The 18,871-nt window shown below is 41.1% G+C and overlaps 1 protein-coding gene across 1 annotated transcript; it reads left to right on the forward strand.

The window, feature by feature from the left end:
* Positions 1 to 525: 525 nt before the first annotated feature.
* On the forward strand, positions 526 to 16,846 carry GATM (glycine amidinotransferase). The gene is made up of 10 exons (XM_069597902.1): positions 526 to 612; positions 762 to 1,166; positions 2,597 to 2,815; positions 8,504 to 8,699; positions 9,671 to 9,861; positions 10,946 to 11,083; positions 11,226 to 11,390; positions 12,602 to 12,665; positions 13,119 to 13,235; positions 15,808 to 16,846. The coding sequence occupies exons 2-10, from the start codon at positions 1,098 to 1,100 to the stop codon at positions 15,918 to 15,920; spliced, it is 1,272 nt and encodes a 423-aa protein (XP_069454003.1). The 5' UTR covers positions 526 to 612; positions 762 to 1,097; the 3' UTR covers positions 15,921 to 16,846.
* The last annotated feature ends 2,025 nt before the right edge of the window (positions 16,847 to 18,871 follow it).

Raw genomic sequence — 18,871 nt, forward strand, 5'->3', positions numbered from 1 at the left:
AGACACATAGTAGTCTATGACAAAGTCAAGACCAGAACCCAGTTTTCCCAACTCCCTCTCCCTGGCTGTTTCCATAATGCTATCCTGCTTGTCTTAGGGCCTTCTGTCAGTGAAGTGGAAAACAAGCATGAGGCACCAGAATTTAAAAGACAGCTCATTAAAAATTAACAATTACATTATTTTGTTGGTACAGATATGAAATACTCAAATCTGTCTCCTGTCCTTCTAGCAATTTAAACGTTAAAGCGAGTTCTCCAGTTCTACACAAATCCACAGCAACTAAAACCTCTCGCTCTTAGGGTTGCTGCTTTCCTAACAAACGTACCCTTATCAAATTGAAACAAAAATTTAAATACATAAAATAGAAGGGAAAAGGAAAAAACTCTCTGCGGTCCTCCCTTGTCTCTGGCCCACATTTATCTCTATTTTCCCGAGTTTCTCAGGCCAGGGGCACAAGGCCAATGACTATTGGAAAGGCACGTATTCCAAAGAACACCCAACAGGCTAGCGGGTGGACAGCGCAGCACTGCCGGAGAGGGTGACTGGAGTTGCAGACCTAGTCCCTTCTAGCTTACATCCCGGTGTTGCTCTAAGAAGCTCCCAAATCTTGAGGTGGTTTCATTCACTGCAAAATGGGGGGGACTGAGTCAGCCTGTGCACCGAGATGAACTTAAACTTGAGGCTGTACTCATTCTTTGCATATTTAAATCCATAAATGTGAATTTAAAATTATATATATATATCTCTCTCTCATTGCATAGCCTCCTCAGAAGTAGCGTCCCCCTCTCCGTCGTTCGAGGGGCCCCGACAGGCCACTGCACAAGTCAGTGGGCGGATCAACACGCTAACAAAAGGTCGGTTCGAAGGCCTCGCCGACTCGCCCCCGCGCCCCCGCGGTCCGCGCAGTTCCTAACTCTGGCGGCCCCGCCACCTGCTCCCGGCAGCCAATGGGGCGCACGGGGGGCGGCCGGGGCGGGGCGAGGCTACAAAAGGCCCTGCGCCAGGACTCCCCGCCGCGGGCGCGCTCTCAGAAGGCTCGGGCGGAGGCGGCCGAGCTCCGGACACGGTCGGCGTGAGGACCAGGCGGACGCGGGGCGATGCTGCGGGTGCGGTGTCTGCGCGGCGGGAGCCGCGGTGCCGAAGCGCTGCACTACATCGGGTCTCGGGTGCGTGCGCCGCCGCCTCGTCGGGCGGCCGCGTGCTCTCCCCCTCTCCTTCCCTCGCTGTCCCCCGCCAGCTTTGCCCGACCGTGTCCTTTCTGGGCCCCCTCGGAAGCTCCGCTTCAAGAGCCTCCGCCGCCTGTCGGGAGCTCGGCGGTGTCCCTGGGGAAGGGGGCGTGCGTTGGGGCCACACCGGGTGGACGCAGCTGCTGTCTGAGCAGGGGGCGCCGCCCTCCCCAACCGGATGGGTTGGGGTAACAAGCAACACCTCTGAGTGAAAGGGTGGGCTCGGGGCTGGGGGTGCCCGGGGCGGGCAGAGAGCTGGGCAGGCGTGTAGAGTGGACAGACGGGAGAAGGGGCGGAGTGGGGCTCGGGGACAGAGCGGGGAGCGAGCAGGCCTGTTCCAAGTGTAACATGGAGTCCTGAGACGCGAGAGGAGTCGGAGCGAGTTCGATCTTTACCCAGATTTCTGGCCGGTCCTGCCCTCTGCTTCCCTGGTATGCAGGCACACGCCTGCAGACCCTCCCTAGCTCCTGGAGCTGGAATAGTTTGGCTTCCCCCTGCAACTGGCTTCAGAACAGCTGTCACTCCCTCCTGTTTTGGTCTCCAACCTGGCTTCCCTCCTGTCTCCTTCCTAAGACTTTTAAAAAATATTTGGCGGTGGGGGGAGGGCGAGGTTTGTCCTGCGTATAAGGGACTCTCCCTCCTCTAGAATTGATAGGCTCTACATTTTCAAAAGGCTTTTATGAAGTTCTTAGATCTCCTTTCCAGTCGTTTAAATTTGCACCTGTGTTAGTTAATCCTTATCTTGGCTAGGGTACTATGGACCATCTGCAAAATGCAGCCCGTGGCACTTGGTCACTCTCTCATAATTGCAGTGCCAAAGACTGTGAAGTGTATGTCAGTGAGGAGAAATTTATGGCTTGAAACTGATTATTCTAAAAGATAAAGTCCTTTACAAATGCTTCTATATTTTCATTTGAGGAGGTGGGGAAACTCTAATATTAGTAACCTTTGATCTGGAGGGGGAAGGAGGCTCCCTCCCCCAGCTGGACTTGGCAGGGAGGTTGCTTTCCGTGGCTTTCTGGGAAGAAGGGTGACCCATCACCCACAGAAGTGCTTAAAGCTTGACTGCAGAAAACTCTTCTGAGATATAAATTGGGGTGTATGGTCTTTAGGGACAGAATATTCTGAGGAGTTTTAAAGAGTTATTCCAACTCAAAAAAAAAGGTTTAAAAGTACATGTATAAATAAACAGGAAAGTACCATCTCCTGTAACCCCACTACCCACCTATAGGCTAACATCTCAGTTTACATTCTCTGCAAAGATTTTAAATGCCTGACTGTGTTAGCCTGGGTTTTCATCCCACTTCTGCTTCTCCCTCCCACAAGTACTGTACAGGACCACACAATAATCTCTTCTTTGTTCTTGGAAGCTTGGAAGAACTGTAACAGGATGGGTGCAGCGAACTTTCCAGAGCACCCAGGCAGCTACAGCTTCCTCCCGGAATTCCTGTGCAGCTGATGACAAGGCCACTGATCCTCTGCCCAAGGACTGCCCTGTCTCCTCTTTCAACGAATGGGACCCCTTAGAGGAAGTGATTGTGGGCAGAGCAGAAAATGCCTGTGTTCCACCGTTCACCGTGGAGGTGAAGGTAAAGCAAAGGTTTCCCATGTCTGCGTGGGTTCACTGTCTGCTGTCTGGCTTCTGCGCCCACTCCTCTGGAAATGCATTCTCTCTAGCTTACTCAGGACCACCCAAATCCAGTGGCCAATGTTACCTTACTTGGCATCTCTGCAGTATTTGACGTCATTTACTCCAGGGATTACTCTCCCTTCAGGTTCTGTGAGACCTTTTCTGAGGGTGGGGGAGTGGATATTAGTTTTTTCACTGTTTCTCACATCACCTTCTTTTACTGTCTATAATGTTGAACAGAATTTCACTTTAGCTGTTCTCACAGTTTTATTCCACGCCTCCGTTCTGGTCCAGATCTCTCTCCTGAATTCTGTCCATATGAACGCACTAAATTCCTTATTGGATGTTGCCGCTGGACCTCAAATGTGGCACATCTGAGTTCAGCTACCAGCCAGTCTGCAAAACTGGGGCCTTCATTCCTTTCTTTCAGGTTTTAGCATTCCTATTTACTCAAGCTAAACATCAAAGAATCATCTTTTGTTTCTCCTTCAGTCACATCCTGCACGTCCATTCTCCAAGATCTAACAAGTCTTTTGTAAAAATGCACCTTAGCTCCGTCTCTCTGCTACTACCTTAGGTCAGGATCTCATCTGGTGCCTGAACTGTTGCAGTTAACTCCCAACTGTACATGTGTGTGTTAGTCAGTCATGTCCGACTCATGGATTGTAGCCCACCAGGCTTCTTTGTCCATGTGATTTTCCAGCAAGAATACTGGAGTGGGTTGCCATTTCCTTCTCCAGGGAATCTTCCCAACCGGGTCCTGAACCTGGGTCTCCCGCATTGCAGGCAGATTCTTTACCATCTGAGCCACCAGGGAAGTTAACTCCTAACTGGTCTCCCTTACTTGCTGTGCTATCTAAACCGCCTCCAGCTTCTGTCTGAGTGATTTTTTAAAACCAGAATTCAGTGTTGTTACTCATCTGCTTCTGTCAGTCCTCTATTTTGCCAGCCTCTCGCCTCTTAATAATTTCCCCCAGTTTTCAGCTGACTTTGTAAGATAACCATTTAAACAACCAAACTAGACTATTCACTGCTCCCCAAACAAGCCTCAGGCCTTTGCTCCCACATAGAACTCTCCCACATACTTTCATGCACTCCTTTTGTCTGCAGTTTAAACCTCCTCCTCTTCCTTCCTAGTTCCCATAGCACCTCCCACGAAGCCTTCCAAGATTTCCCTGGCAACAAGTAATATCTTCTCTTTTAAAAACTCTTAGTGCTCTTTATCTGTAATATTTTTATAACCAGAGCCTCTGTGGGCTGGTGTTCTAGTTGTATACGGCATAACAGTTCCATCCACACTGCAGGCACAGTCTAGGCTTCCATTAATAATAGGTTATGAATATATCTTCGGTACACTTAAATTCCTCCTGAATGTTAACATATTATTTGTAATGTGGGTTGAGGAATTAAACAAAAATCATCATCATCAGATATGTTGCCTATCTTGTATCAGGGCTCCAGAGTTATTAGCACAAAATAACTTCCTTTCCATCTGGAGAGAGAGGATATTTGTGATGTTTATGTTTAGCAACTGAGATTGTTACTCTGTATCTTATGGTAACTAACTGACAAGGCAGTTGAATTCAAGTGCCAGGAGAGGGAAGGGAAAAACAGTGACCAAGTCTGGACAATTAGGATGTCTTCCTAAAGGAAGAAAATAATTCTTGAGTTAGACCTTGAAGAGAAGGCTTCTGATTGTTCTGAAACTACATTTGGTTCTGATATGTGAAATTTGATGAACAGATTAATTTATGTACCATCCACATGTTTTAAAAAGGCATGATCTTTTAAGTCTTTTCTTAGAAGGATTTCTCATCACCTAACCATTTTAATTGTGTTGGTCGCTCAGTTGTGTCCGACTCTGTGACCCCATAGGGCTTCTCTGGTGGCTCAGATGGTGAAGCGTCCGCCTGTAATGCGGGAGACCCGGGTTCGATTCCTGGGTCGGGAAGACCCCCTGGAGAAGGAAATGGCAATCCACTCCAGCATTCTTGCCTGGAAAATCCCATGGATGGAGGAGCCTGATAGGTTACAGTCCATGGGGTCGCAAAGAGTCGGACACAACTGAGCGACTTCACTTTCTATGACCCCGTGGACTGTAGCTCACCAGGCTCCTCTGTCCGTGGAATTCTCCAGGCAAGAATACTGAAGTGGACTGGGTGAAATTAAATTTCAAATTCAGGTGTAGTTTATCCTTCTATTTGTCTTTAGGATGATTGACTTTTATATCATGTGATCGTATGGAATCAGACTTCTAAGACATTATTTTGAGTTCTTTGTTATTTGATTTATGACCTTATATTTTGGAATTTCATGGGCTTTTGGAAGGTGTGCTAGGCTAAAGTCAGGAGACCAGGATTGAATTAGTTATTTGATAAAAGCTTATTAGCTAATCTCAATTAATCAGCTGTTTGACCTTGTGATCTTGATTCCACAAATTTCTGGGCCTCACTAAAATGAAGATATTAAATGGTTTGCTATCCATCCAGTGAGATTAAGTAAGAAGGTAAAGGGTTTTAGATGTGAATTACTTTTAAAGGAAAAAACTACGGCTCATTATAGTTGTATGGATGCAGTTTGCCACGTCCATTGAGGATGTAATGATTGTAAATAATAGTAGCATTAGCAGTACTGATTTCATTCATTTCTCTGGTTATTTCTGCTTTATGCCACATATGAAACTAGGTATTGAGAGAGAAGAAATTAAGACTAGAAGGCAACGTCTTACCTTCTCGTTGGAGGAAAATGACAGCTATATAAAGCAGTTTGGGACCAGTAAAATATAATGTAGTAAACTATAGGTAGTTATAGCATAAGATATGCAGGAAGATATAAGTGCTAGAGAAATGTTATGGGAATGAGGAACATAGTCACCAGGAAGCACAAGTTTTGAAAGCTATATGGCTTTTTGTTCTGCAAAACATAGCGAATACTTTCAATCAAATATGTGTTTTTTGCTTTTTTTTTTAATAATGCCCTTGATGAAAGGACTAAATTTTAAAAATATAAAGTCGATCAAGGTTAATATAATGTAAGTTTGCAGCTGGATAAATAATAAGTTTCTATTGAGATTTCCTAACCTTCCAAAGACAGTGTTTAAAATTAATTTGGCAAATTCCTCTGAAGGATTTTAGGCTCTAAATGACTATCCAGTTTCTAGGAATACAGCCACATTTCTGCAACAGATTATTAAAAAATCACATGCTAAGCATTTAGTATAGTGGGTTTTTTTTTTTTTTAAATCTTGCAGACCCTTGGTAAATGATTGCTAACTCATTTATCAGGGTTCTAAAGGAAGTGTAAATAATTTCCAACTATCTCTTGGAAAATGTAGTCTGTCCTGATCATTTAGACTTTGTCCAACCTTTAGCCAGAGTTTGAGCTACACAAGAGAATTCACACTTGTTCAAATAACTTTTTTCTCCCAGGAAAGTTTACTTTATATTTATCAAGCAGGCTCCACTCTGCACAAATAGTCACGTGGGCTACTCTGGAATGTGTCCAGTGAGACAGCACGGCTGCGCCTCTGCTGTTACCCAGTGTAAAACTTTCAAAGGCTTCTTGTCCCCTGGTGGACTGTAAGAGATGTGCCTGGCATGAGAAGCAGGAAGCAGTGAATGGATGAGTAGTACCAGGATGTGTCTGAGAGGAAAATAAAGAGCCATTATTATCCTCTCCTCTGCTTGCCACTGCAGGACTTCCTAGGAGTAGAAAACCGTAGAGTGCTCTTAATTTATTTATTTTTTTAAGAGTGGATTGATCTTAAAAAGTACTCACATTTTTAATTTTGATAACATTGTTTATGGGCCAGAATTTGAGCTTATTGTTTGCATATAGATCTTCAAAATGAAAGCAACTAAATCCTTTAGACAGGGCTTAACAAGCTTTTTCTGTACAGGGCTAGATAATTGTTTCAGGCTTTGTACACTATAGGTCTCTGTCACACCACTCTCAACTCTACCACTGTGGTGCAAACCCACCACAGACAATGTGTAAATGAATGTGTGTGTATCTGTGTTCCATAAAACTTTATTAACAAAAAAAAAACAAGCAACAGTCCAGGTTTAGCCCATGGACTTTAGTTTGCCAGCCCCTGTTTTACACCTTCACTGGCTTCTCCCTGTTTGCTGAAGACCTGTTCTTCAGATTTTCAGTCCATCTCCAGTAGGCTCCGCTCCAGCCTAATTGATGTGAACCTAGATGTTGAACTGACAAGAGGCAGGTCTGCTTCCATGTGTTTGATATTTATCAGGCTGAGATGAAAGTGGAAGTAGAGACATAAAATCTGGAAAAGATATGGTCTTTGACATTAAAGAGCTAGACATCTAGACAGTCTTATCTCATTACCCAATTTACCCTTCTTTATGGCACTTAACCACTGTCTGTAACTGTCTGATTGGTGATGGAAACCTTATAGGACATGATTAGGACTCATAGTTGTCTGGTTAATCAGTAATACAAAGAAACATTTTAAAAACACCAGCTTACATTTTTTAAAAAAACTTGAGACATACAAATGTACATTGATTTGCCAATCTTTTGATGAAAGTCCAAGGCTTTTTCTTAGCAGTTGGATCTTTTGATTGGAATTCTGCTTTTTCTGTCTCAATAAATTATATCCATATGCATCCCCTACATTCCCCAACATATTTCTTTATTTTGACTGAGAAGTTGGCACAAGCAAAACAATCCAAATGCAAAAGCCTTCAGAGTTTTATACTTTTGAAAACCAACATCTTACAGTTGTTACCTACCCTAATTCAACAGTAATTTTTGGCAGTTGATTGGGCATTTTTAAAACATTCAACTTCTTTCCATTCAGGTGTCTTTTAATATGCATAGATAGCCCTTGCACACTTCCTAAATGTTAAGCTTTTTTTTTTTTTCAGCTACTTAAAAATTTGTGAATTTGCTTATCAGATAACTTCTTTTTATGGTGAAAGACCTGAGGCAGTAGCAGAGCTTGGATGGATTGGGGAGAGAAGAGCTGTGGTGAGGAGAGACATGTTGGCGGGGAAGGACAGGAAACACTAAAAGCAGACTTGTATTGCTGCACAGTTTTGCCAAGTGGTGGTTCTGTTGAATGAGAAAATAATCACGAATGGATTTTTAAGAGAAACAAAGCATATTTGAGAGCATGTCCCTAACCTTTAAGGGAGCAGTGTCCTATTTTTCTACAAAGTGTCCTGAAGTGCTGTTTTTAGACAAAATTCTGGGATGCATGGACAGCCCACGGTTTTATCTTCTCTTTATCTGTTCTGTTTGTTCTCTTAGTTGACTTCATGGCAACTGTCCATTGGGAGCACCATGTCCTATTTTGTTTACGTAGCACGTGAACACTGGCCCAAGAGCATTCCAAGCCCCTGTGAGGGCAGTCATGTTGTGCGTGGTAAGGCATGAGATCTCAGGCAGAAGGAAGAAAAGCTCTCAAAACATCAAGAGAATTTAGAGATCTTCATTCAACAAATATTGATTATCTCCCCAGAGAGTCAATCAAGTGTGCTTGTTTCTGGGGATGAATACTAGACCGGATGTAGTCTCAGTCTTAGTTCTTTTAAGTTATACAAATTATTGTTCACAACCTATGAACCTATTTTGAGTTGTATTTTTTTCCTGTTAAGTTTCATTTACTTTCTTCTGGTTCTAGGCCAACACATATGATAAGTTCTGGCCTTTTTACCAAAAGTATGGGGGCAATTATTTTCCCAAAGATCACTTGAAAAAGGCTGTTGCTGAAATTGAAGAAATGTGCAATATTTTAAAAATGGAAGGAGTGACAGTGAGGAGGCCTGACCCCATTGACTGGTCACTGAAGTATAAAACTCCTGATTTTGAGTCTACGGGTAAGTTGTGTTGAATATTTAAACTGCTAGTGTTTAGAGTTTTTCATTTTTCTCAGTGTGTAAGGGGAAAGCTCTTATTATTTCTCAGAGATTCCTATGTTTTAATAATCTTTCGAAACTTTAAAGATTATTTAGGGACAGTTTAATTCTTTTTGGTAAGATTGAGATGTATACATTCTCAACTCCATTATAAATCCAGAGTCTCCTTAAAAGAAGCAGAAGTTTTTTCTAAACCTCCTGAGCATTTCCTTTCATAAGAACAGTGGATTCCATTTAATTTTCCTCAAGAACAGAAATGAAAAGGGGAACAGAACATGGTGGGAATACATTCACTACAGATCAGGGATCCCCGCACACCCCTAGTTTACTGCTTACCACTGGATGTACATCAGCAGCAGGAGACCAATCCTAGAAGTGCCTTGAATGCAAGAAACAAAATCGTGAGCAAAGAACATGAAAAACGTGAATGAGTTTAAAAATAAAATGGAAAATTTTGTTTAAAGTGGGGGGGACAGAGACATTCCCATCTTATTTTTAACTGACATTCTTGCAAGATTGTTCTTGTCCCTGAGTTCAGTGTTCTAATTTACAGTTGTAAAAGTGATCCTTGGGCCAGTTTTCATCTTGTAGTACTGATATTCCCTGAAAAACACTGTTAGGAGTTACAAAGGTGAAAACTTGGTGGTTCGATAGCTCTTCAAACAAGAGGCGCCTTTTTTTTTTCCTTTTCTTCTTCCTTTCTTCTCTTTTTGGCTTCATTATCTCCATACAGAATTCATGTTAACATTATCTAGCATGTATCATTTAATATTTTTTCATCTGCATGTAATTATATATATTATACACATACAAGTTTTCTGTAATTTCTATTTATTTTTTTTTTTACCAAAGAAAGGGATCATATTATATAGACTCTTCTGTCTCGGAAATCAGCATCACTGAGGTTGCTCTGGAATTTTCCGGCTTAACAGGTTTATATGGTGCGATGCCTCGAGACATCCTGATAGTTGTGGGAAATGAGATTATCGAGGCCCCCATGGCCTGGCGCTCTCGCTTCTTTGAGTACCGTGCATACAGAGCAATTATCAAAGACTACTTCCGCCGTGGGGCCAAGTGGACAACGGCTCCTAAGCCCACAATGGCTGATGAGCTTTATGACCAAGTAAGTCCTCAGTTGTAGGAAAGCTTATTAGTAACTTTTCTAAATAATCCACAGAGACTGAGAGATTCTCTGTTACCTTGTATTTATTATGTATTTCAGAAACTGAAATCACCTACTTTTCAATAAATGATTGTCTTATGATGAAAATAAGAGTAAATTATATTGTGATAACAGCTAACACTTACTGTTGTTTACCATGTGCCAGATCTTGAGCTAAGCACTTTATTTACCTCTTCAGTTCTGTTTATTTTTCACAACCCTATGAGGGAATAGCTTCATTCCATTACAGGGAAGAATACTTGCCTAAAGGGACGTACCTATTCATTGGTGGAGACAGAAGAGTCACTAGGCTGAACTTCAGCCTCTTCTAGAAAAAGAATTTGGTCTGTAGGCCATACTTACAGTAAAAGGAAGTGTATATGTCCCTTATTAGATCACTTACTATTTAATCACTTATGCAAAGAATCAAAAAGTCAAAATTTCTTTAAACCCTCTATGAGTTTAAAGACAAGTGGAACTTGCCTGGTGGTCCAGTGGTTAAGACTCCATGCTTCCAATTCAGGGGGTGCAGTTCCCTAGTCAGAGAACTAAGATCCCACATGCTGCATGGAGTAGCCAAAAAAAAAACACAGACAGAAGGAAGTAATGAATGTGTTACCCAATATACACACCCAGTCAGATTTAGTTGGGGATGCACGGCAGTTCATTTTATGGTAGGAGTTAGGCTCAGGGCCAAATTCCTTTTCTAAAAGAATAGAATGGCTTCATCCTGTTGATTTTCAATACTGTGGATAGCTTCATAAGTCAATGTATGGGTTATGGAATATTTTCATTGTATTCCTCTGTATCACTTGCTTCCAAGTATTGAATATCAGAAACTTTTCTCGACTAGTTTTTAAATTTCTTGTTGGTTTTATTTATTTTGGTTTGCTTAGCATAGGCCTACATCTTCCCAGGCATGTTTTAGTTTAGAACAGGGTAGTAATATTGGGGGAAATGATGACATTGAACTAATTTCTTAATGATTAAGGCCCTTTTCCTCATGAACCAATGCACTGTGTGTGTCTGTTCTTGTTCCAATTAGGATTACCCCATCCATTCTGTAGAAGACAGACACAAATTGGCTGCTCAGGGAAAGTTTGTGACAACTGAGTTTGAGCCATGCTTTGATGCTGCTGATTTCATTCGAGCTGGAAGAGATATCTTCGTACAAAGAAGCCAGGTTGACAAAGGCTGCCTTGGAAATTTCTCACTTTACTATTATATTTTAAATTTCTAAATTAAAATATTTTCACCCTGTTTTTACTTATCTAAACACAGAACCAAGTTTTTACAGGCTTATGTCTCTCTCTCTCTGTTTTCAGGTTACAAACTACATGGGCATTGAATGGATGCGTAAGCATCTCGCTCCAGACTACAGAGTGCACATTATTTCCTTTAAAGACCCCAATCCCATGCACATTGACGCCACCTTCAATATCATTGGGCCCGGTCTTGTGCTTTCCAACCCTGACCGACCATGTCACCAGGTAGGGGAGTTCTTAGGACTCCGGAAAACAAATAAGAGTCTGGCAACTGAAGGAATTGCCACTTTTATTTTAAGCACTTCCATGATTCCTAATGGTTCTAAATGACAGAGTCAGCAATGCTCAATACTATTATGATCAAACACTGCATTGCTTGTTACATTTACTACAGGATGTCCAACACAGAAATATACATTCATAATTGTGATAATTAGACTTTAACTTTGACTGCTTGCTGCTGTCAGAGCCTCAATTTTGTGCATTTGTGTGTGTTTTTTTGAACAGAGTAGTATTAACTCATAACTTGCAGGTGAGGTTCCTCAGCAGCTGAATTGCAAACAAGATGAGCTCTGCATGTCTGGGGTCACACCACTGGGTAGTGGGTGTCTTCTTCCCTCTCCAGTGGGGGCCCTTTCAGCCCCCCACCTCCACCCTGCAGGGAGGAGTGGAGCTGCTGCTCCTGCAGCCTCCTACCTCTGCCCACTACCCTCTACTTCCAGTTGGGCGGTGAGTGATTTTGTGTTATTTCTGGGTTGCAGTACACCATTGTGAGATTAACTATTTTTCCATATCATTGTTCATTTCCATTCCATATCTTTAGACCCAATGACAACAATTACCTATTCATTTCATTTTATATAAATCATACATCTTAAATATTTTAAGACATAATTTATTGACATACTGAGTGGGTACGTGATCATAGGGATGGTTGGGTTGCAATAGGTCACTAAGGACAGTTACGGCTCTTTGGGAGTACGCTCCTAACGTCTGTTATTATACCATGATCGCAGTTGCAAGGTGACAGACTGCGAAGTGGATGGACTATGGGTTTAACATAGTCATATTCTGTGTTCTTATAAATAGGAAATATTTCCATTTTCTTTAATGAGAATTTCTCCAAGAAAGTGTCTGGTTTTTTCAAATATCTGAAACCTGTGAAAAGCACAAGAATATTTTTTAAAGCTTTTAACTTTTCTCTTACTTTTTTAACTGTAATCTGGCAATCTGAGGATTTTGTGTACATTTTAACTAAGATTCAGACAAAATCATCCAAATGTTTTGAAATTTTCATTTTTTAATTTTGGCATTTGAGAAGACAGAGTCTCAAAAAGAACTGTTAATCATAAGGACTCCCGGAGGTCAAGAATAAGAATAGTATCTATTAAAGATTTAAGTCTCTTTGGGTTTGGGGGGTTTTTTTGGTCTTGCAGATTGATCTTTTCAAGAAAGCAGGATGGACCATAGTTACTCCTCCAAGACCAGTCATCCCAGATGGTATGTTTACTTTTGTATACTCATAGCCTACAATGATTACTTCAGTGGCCAAGCATCTTCCACCTGTAGACAGCAGCCCACATATTAGCAATTTAGAATGTTTTCCCAGTAAAGAATAAATTGGCACTTGGGGCTACAGGTACTAGAACAAGGCTAGACTTGTGTTCACAACCTCTCCTTCCGTAGAAAATGAAATTGAAAATACAGGAAAAATCAGTATAAAGCAACATCACGGAAAGCAGGAAATGAGTTTTTAAAGACAACAAGGTGAAATCCAAATGTGTGTTGATTCATAACTTTTACAGATAGCCTTAGAATTAAAATAAAACTTCACAGGGAAACTGAAATACTGGAAGAATTGAGCAGTCACTTGAATATTCTTCACTTTCTAACCTTCTTTGCTTTAACCAAGAATGGCAGCAGACATGATTTAACAGTTGTCGCTATTTTTAGATCACCCTCTCTGGATGTCCTCCAAATGGCTTTCCATGAATGTCTTAATGCTAGATGAAAAGCGTGTTATGGTGGATGCCAACGAGGTCCCAATTCAGAAGATGTTTGAAAAGCTGGGTATGTACAATAAATGAAACACGTTGCCACATTTGAAAATATTAAATGATAAGAAGTGACATGATAGGTCTGATGTGTGATTTAGTGAATGAAATTTCTATTCTTTTTAGAAGCACCACATTATTATTTCATAGATGGACAGTATATTTGTTTCCAGCCGTTCCTGGGCTCCTTAGATACCCCTTGGCAATAATGTATCAATCTTCTATGATTTATCTAACCTCCTGGTGCCCAAGGGTGGAGAATTACCCCTTTGCAGATGAGCACATAGATGGTTTGTCTCTTTCCCAAGTAAGAAATTGTTGGACTTCGCTGGTGTCTCAGTGGTAAAGAATCCACCTGCCAGTGCAGGCGACACGGGTTCAATCCCTGATCCAGAAAGATCCCCCTTGCCGCAGAGCAGCTAAGCCTGTGCAATACAACTACTGAGCCTGTGCTCTAGAGCCCGGGAGCTGCAACTACTGAAGCCAGCACACTCTAGGGCCCATGCTCTGCAACAGGAGAAAACCCCCCAGTGAGAAGCCTGAGCATCACAACTAGAGAGTAACCCCCATTCACCACAACTAGAGAAAAGCCCTCACATCTACGAAGACCCAGGACAGCCAAAAAAATTATTTTCAAAAAGAAATTGTCAGGATCCTTGAAAAGTAATTTAATTGTCATTACATATTTTAAAGGACATATAAGGATACAAATACAGAAGTAACTTAGATAAGCAATGTGAACAAACAAATGAAATAAAGAGTGTCAGTAAATCATTTCAAAAAAGCAGGAGTAGTTATTACTTGGGTGGGAGTTTGGTTTTCCTGGTATTCAAAATTTAGACCAGTTATTCTATACTGAGAAAGTGTTGAAAAAATTTTCATATGGCTGTTACTAGGGTGCAGCAGTGTGTGTGTTTATCACTCTGTATCATTCTATTTGACATATGACATATTTGACATTAACACATATTTGCTGAATAAAGCCAGGCAGTACACTGGTTGAAATCAAGTCATGTTTTATGTGTTATATTTCAGGTGTGCTACTCAAAAGAGATTGTTTGCCTCTTTGAAACATCTCTCTTTAAAGAAGTATCGGTCAAAAAGGATTAGCCTATTAGTTTTAGATTGAACCCAACCTAATTATTTCACCCCTAATGCTATGCCACTCTTCTCCTCTGGCTTTTAATTGCTAGGGTTAAGTTTCCTTATCCATTAAGATTTTATATTTTCTCAACTTAAAATACTATAAAGTACCACATATTTGATTTCTAACTTTAAAAATGTATTATTTATTTGCCATGCTGGGTGTTTGTTGCTACATGGGCTCTTTTCTAGTGTCAGTGAGCAGGGGCTCTTCTCCAGTTGCAGTGTGCTGGCTTCTCATTGTGGTGGCTTGTCTTGCTGCAGAGCGCGGGCCCTCGGGCGCACGGGCTTCCGTAGTTTCGGCTCCTGGGCCCTAGGGCACAGGCTCAATAGTTACGGCCCGCAGGCTTAGCTGCTTCACCGCAAGTGGGATCTTCCCAGACCAGGGATCAAACCCATATCTCTTGCATTGGCAGGCAGATTAATTACCACTGAGCCATCAGGGAAGCCATATAGTTTTATTTTTAATAAAATCTTTTTGAACATAGGGAACTTGTTAGAGCAAATTGAATTCTCTCCAATTTAGGGCTAATACAACTGTAGCCATCTAAGATAGGTATGTCTTTCTATCAGGAAACATATGCTTGTGGTTAAAAGCCCACTCCTTAACCCATGGCAAAACCCTATTTTTATTCTTCAAAGTCCTGCTCAGTCTCACTTTCTCAGGAAGGGCTTTCCAGATGACTCATGCTGCCTTTCTGACTATACCAATGGACCCTTTATAGCAACTCTGTAGCTTAGCTTCTCTCTCAAAATAATGGGTTCCTGGAGAGAGAGGAGAATAGATTTTCTTTTTAAAATCCAATTATGCCAAACACAAGAGATTCTTCCTAAATGCCATTGGTTGCTTGCACCATGTACATCATCACCATGTTAATACAGATGGTGCTGGATTAAATTAATTGGCTGAAATGCTTTGGCACCTGTATGGCCATACCACACAGATGAGCTCTGTTCCACTATTTCCTTGAGGTGGCCTGGTTGAGCTAATTGTGTCAGATAAATTCTGCTTATATGTGAGTAGGTAAAGTCAACTTTTCAAGGTGACTAAATTTTCCTTTTTTCTTAAATTGACATGGTAAAAATAGAAACAGTCTGACCCAGTAGTTAAAGCATAATTCTAAAAGGACTTAACGTTTTACTACTTGGATTGTTTTTGATCATTTGTCTGATATGTCTGCTTATGAAACCTGTTGACTTGTGAATAGTCAATAGAACAAAATAGACTTCAGAGTCTCTGTTGACTTTCTGGTGAAGGTTTTATATTAGCAGTGGAATAGATTAGATGAAATATAATTGGTGAAAATAAAAATCAAAAGACTATCCTAGGTTGGGGTAGATTTAAGGGTTAGAACAGCAGGATTCCTATCCATTTTTAGGCTCACTTCTATGAGAATCTTCACACGAGTCCATCTAACTAGCCACGTCTCTCTCTTTTCATGCAGGTATCAGTACTATTAAGGTTAACATTCGTAATGCCAATTCCCTGGGAGGAGGCTTCCACTGCTGGACCTGCGATGTCCGTCGCCGGGGCACCCTACAGTCCTACTTTGACTGACCAGGCCTGCTGGGGCTTGGGGCTTTGCCTCAGATAAACCTAGGAAGCTTAGGGACAAGGTTCATTCTCCTGCTTTAAAAAATGTAGTGCTTTAAACAATCATATTTTTAACAGGGGTCTTAAGCCTGGGTTCTTTTTATTACTTTTCTCTGATAAAAGGAAAATAACTTGTGTTAGGTCTTACTCTCTACTCCTAAATTTTTTACTGTTTGGCTTCAAGCATAAAAATTTGGTGAATGTCTACCAAAACAAAAATTAGTCATTTGAGTAACGTGGCCACTAATACATTTAACCGTCTACCTCTGTTTTTAATTTTCTTTCCATAAGGCAGCTTGAAATGTTGGTCCTAATCTTCACTTTTTTTTTTTCCTTTTTGCTAAACTTGTGAATGTTTGTATCACTTCTTTTTTCTAAATGAAAGACTCAGAATGTATACAGATCTTAAGTAGAAACAGATAATTGTCTCTTTTTCTAATAAGGAATTCTATTCATTTTTAATTTTTCATTAAAAAAAATAACCTAGACTATGCAAACATTTAAGTGAATTTTCCATGAATATTTTTAATCTTCTCATCTCAACATTGGTGATATTTGCTACTAAAAACCTTTTCATACAACTTACCTCATTTCAAGTGATTTATTCTCATCTCTTATTTTTCTCCTCTGTTCAGAATTTTACAGAAATATTTAGTGCAATAGGATATAACAATAAGTTACAATTCCTAAATTTTCATGTTCAGTATCTAATGGATACTTTGGTAATCTAAGATTTGTTTACAGATGTGCACATTATTTAAAGCACAGACTTTAAAAGCATTAAAAAAAAAAAAAACTAATGGAGGTAAAACCTACATGTCATGTGAAATAATTTTAATGTTGGATACTGTACATGTATTTTTATTCTAATAAACTTTTGTGTTACAGAATGGATTTTATCAGTCTAATTATTTTCAGCATAACTAAGTTATGGGAATTAGCTCTTGAAACAGAATTCTAATGCATTGGATTAATCGATACATTCATCCCCAGTAGATAAAAATTTAAACCTAACTCTTGTATTCAGAAATGTTTAGCAGTCAGATTTCATTTATTGATTAATCCAATCATTCAACAATATCTGAATGTCTTCTGAATATAAGGGACGAGGCCCTGGAAGAGGATAAAGTCTCCATTCTCAAGAAGCTCAATATTTTGACCTATGAAATATCTGTGGAGGTCGGGGCAGGGGGAAGTATACTTCGAAAGGGCTTCCATCATGCCCTTGATTCCTGGTGTCTTTTTCCACACACCACAGAGATACCTGTCCATTCTACACTTGGACTGAATCTTGCTTTAGAAACCTTACAATCTTATGGATTGGTGCACATTTAGGGTATATATTCCCAGGTCTAAATACTACTCAGCAATTCTATTAGACACTCCTCCACATTCTCCTCAGTGGCTATTTCAAACTTTCACTTTATTCTCCTATCTGATCACATTGTTTCATCTTTCACAGAGGAAACAGAGTCCATTGGCTTTTCTGCTGCAAGCCTCTATAGGTTTACCTGTGTTTGTATTCCCTAGTGAAACTCTTTTTTTCTCCTTGCCTGTACTAGCTAAGCTTCTAAAGAGAAAAGTCATGTCTTCCTCTCATCACTCAGCTTTACTTCTCAGCCCTCTACATAGAGACACTTCTCTCACTGCTGCAAAAAGAGGTGAACCTTGAAGAGGTGAACCTTGAACCTTCTGACCAGGTCTAATCCACACAACTGTCCTTAGATTAGAACCATTCTCTCTTTCAGGAACTTGCTACATCAGTTATCATCATCTCATAACTCTAGGCTCTGTGCATGTGCTTGCGTGTGTGTGTTTTCTTGGCAAATAGTCATGTTCAAAATAATGTTCAAAACAAAAACTATTTCTCTGGCAACTATCAATCTTGTTTGGAGCTCAGCTTTCAAAAAGAATGATCTATTCCTCGTTCCACTTTTTCACCTTTTATCTCCTCAATCTCTTGATATCTGATTTCCACCTGATTACTTCAATGTACTTCTGAGATCCCTGACCTCAGTGTCATTTCCAGGCAACACTATTCAGGCCTTACTGACCATTCCTTTCAATGTCTCCTCCTCGGGGTTACTGAGACGCTGATTTCTCCCATCTCTTCTTGTTGACATTTGAGCACCTCACTGGATTGTCTTCTTCCTCTGTTAAGGGTGGATGTTCACAGGGTGCTTTCCTGGGACCTGTTCCTCCCTCCTGGGTCCTGCTAGGTTATCTCACCTGTGCACAGGTCTTCCCCTCCATGTATCCATCAATAACTCCCAGGGGCTATGAGGGAGGGGAGACCCTAGGCCTGGACCTTCTAATCTAGGCCTGGTCCTGAGACCCAGGTACTGTTCCGATTGTCTGCAGACTATCTGGAGGTGCAAAGGTATCGCAGTCTCAACACAATATCACAACTGACTCAGTTGGCCAAGCCATCCTGGACTCTTCCTCATCTCGTCTCTTCCAGTGGCCTTTTGTGTGGTTATTGAAGACAATTATTTCAACAAAGATCAATTGAATGATTTAATAAAGTCTATTTAAAGTCCTCAAGCACTGCTTCTGCATGTGCTCTCTTGCCAGAGTTGTGGAGGGAAACAAGCAGCCGAGTTTCCACACCACAGTTGCTCTCGGGCCTCTTTCCATCATCCACCACCCCTGCAACCCCGGCTTCTCCGGGCTCTGTAGCAGGCAGCAGCCCCACAACACACTGCCGCAGATCCCTGGCTTTCAGATCACATGCCAACAACTGTGGGTTACCATTCTTCCTAGGGCACACCAAGCCTGTGTGACTCGCTAAGGGAAACAGCTAAGTAAGTTTAAATAAAAATACCTAATGTCGCCAGGGCAGGTCTAGTTCCTAGTAAAAAGCAAGGTATTCCTTTCAGGAATAGCCTTTTAAAAATAAAGTTCATGGATCTGAC

The sequence above is a fragment of the Ovis canadensis genome, chromosome 7 (assembly GCF_042477335.2).
Source record: "Ovis canadensis isolate MfBH-ARS-UI-01 breed Bighorn chromosome 7, ARS-UI_OviCan_v2, whole genome shotgun sequence".
Lineage (NCBI taxonomy): Eukaryota > Metazoa > Chordata > Mammalia > Artiodactyla > Bovidae > Ovis > Ovis canadensis.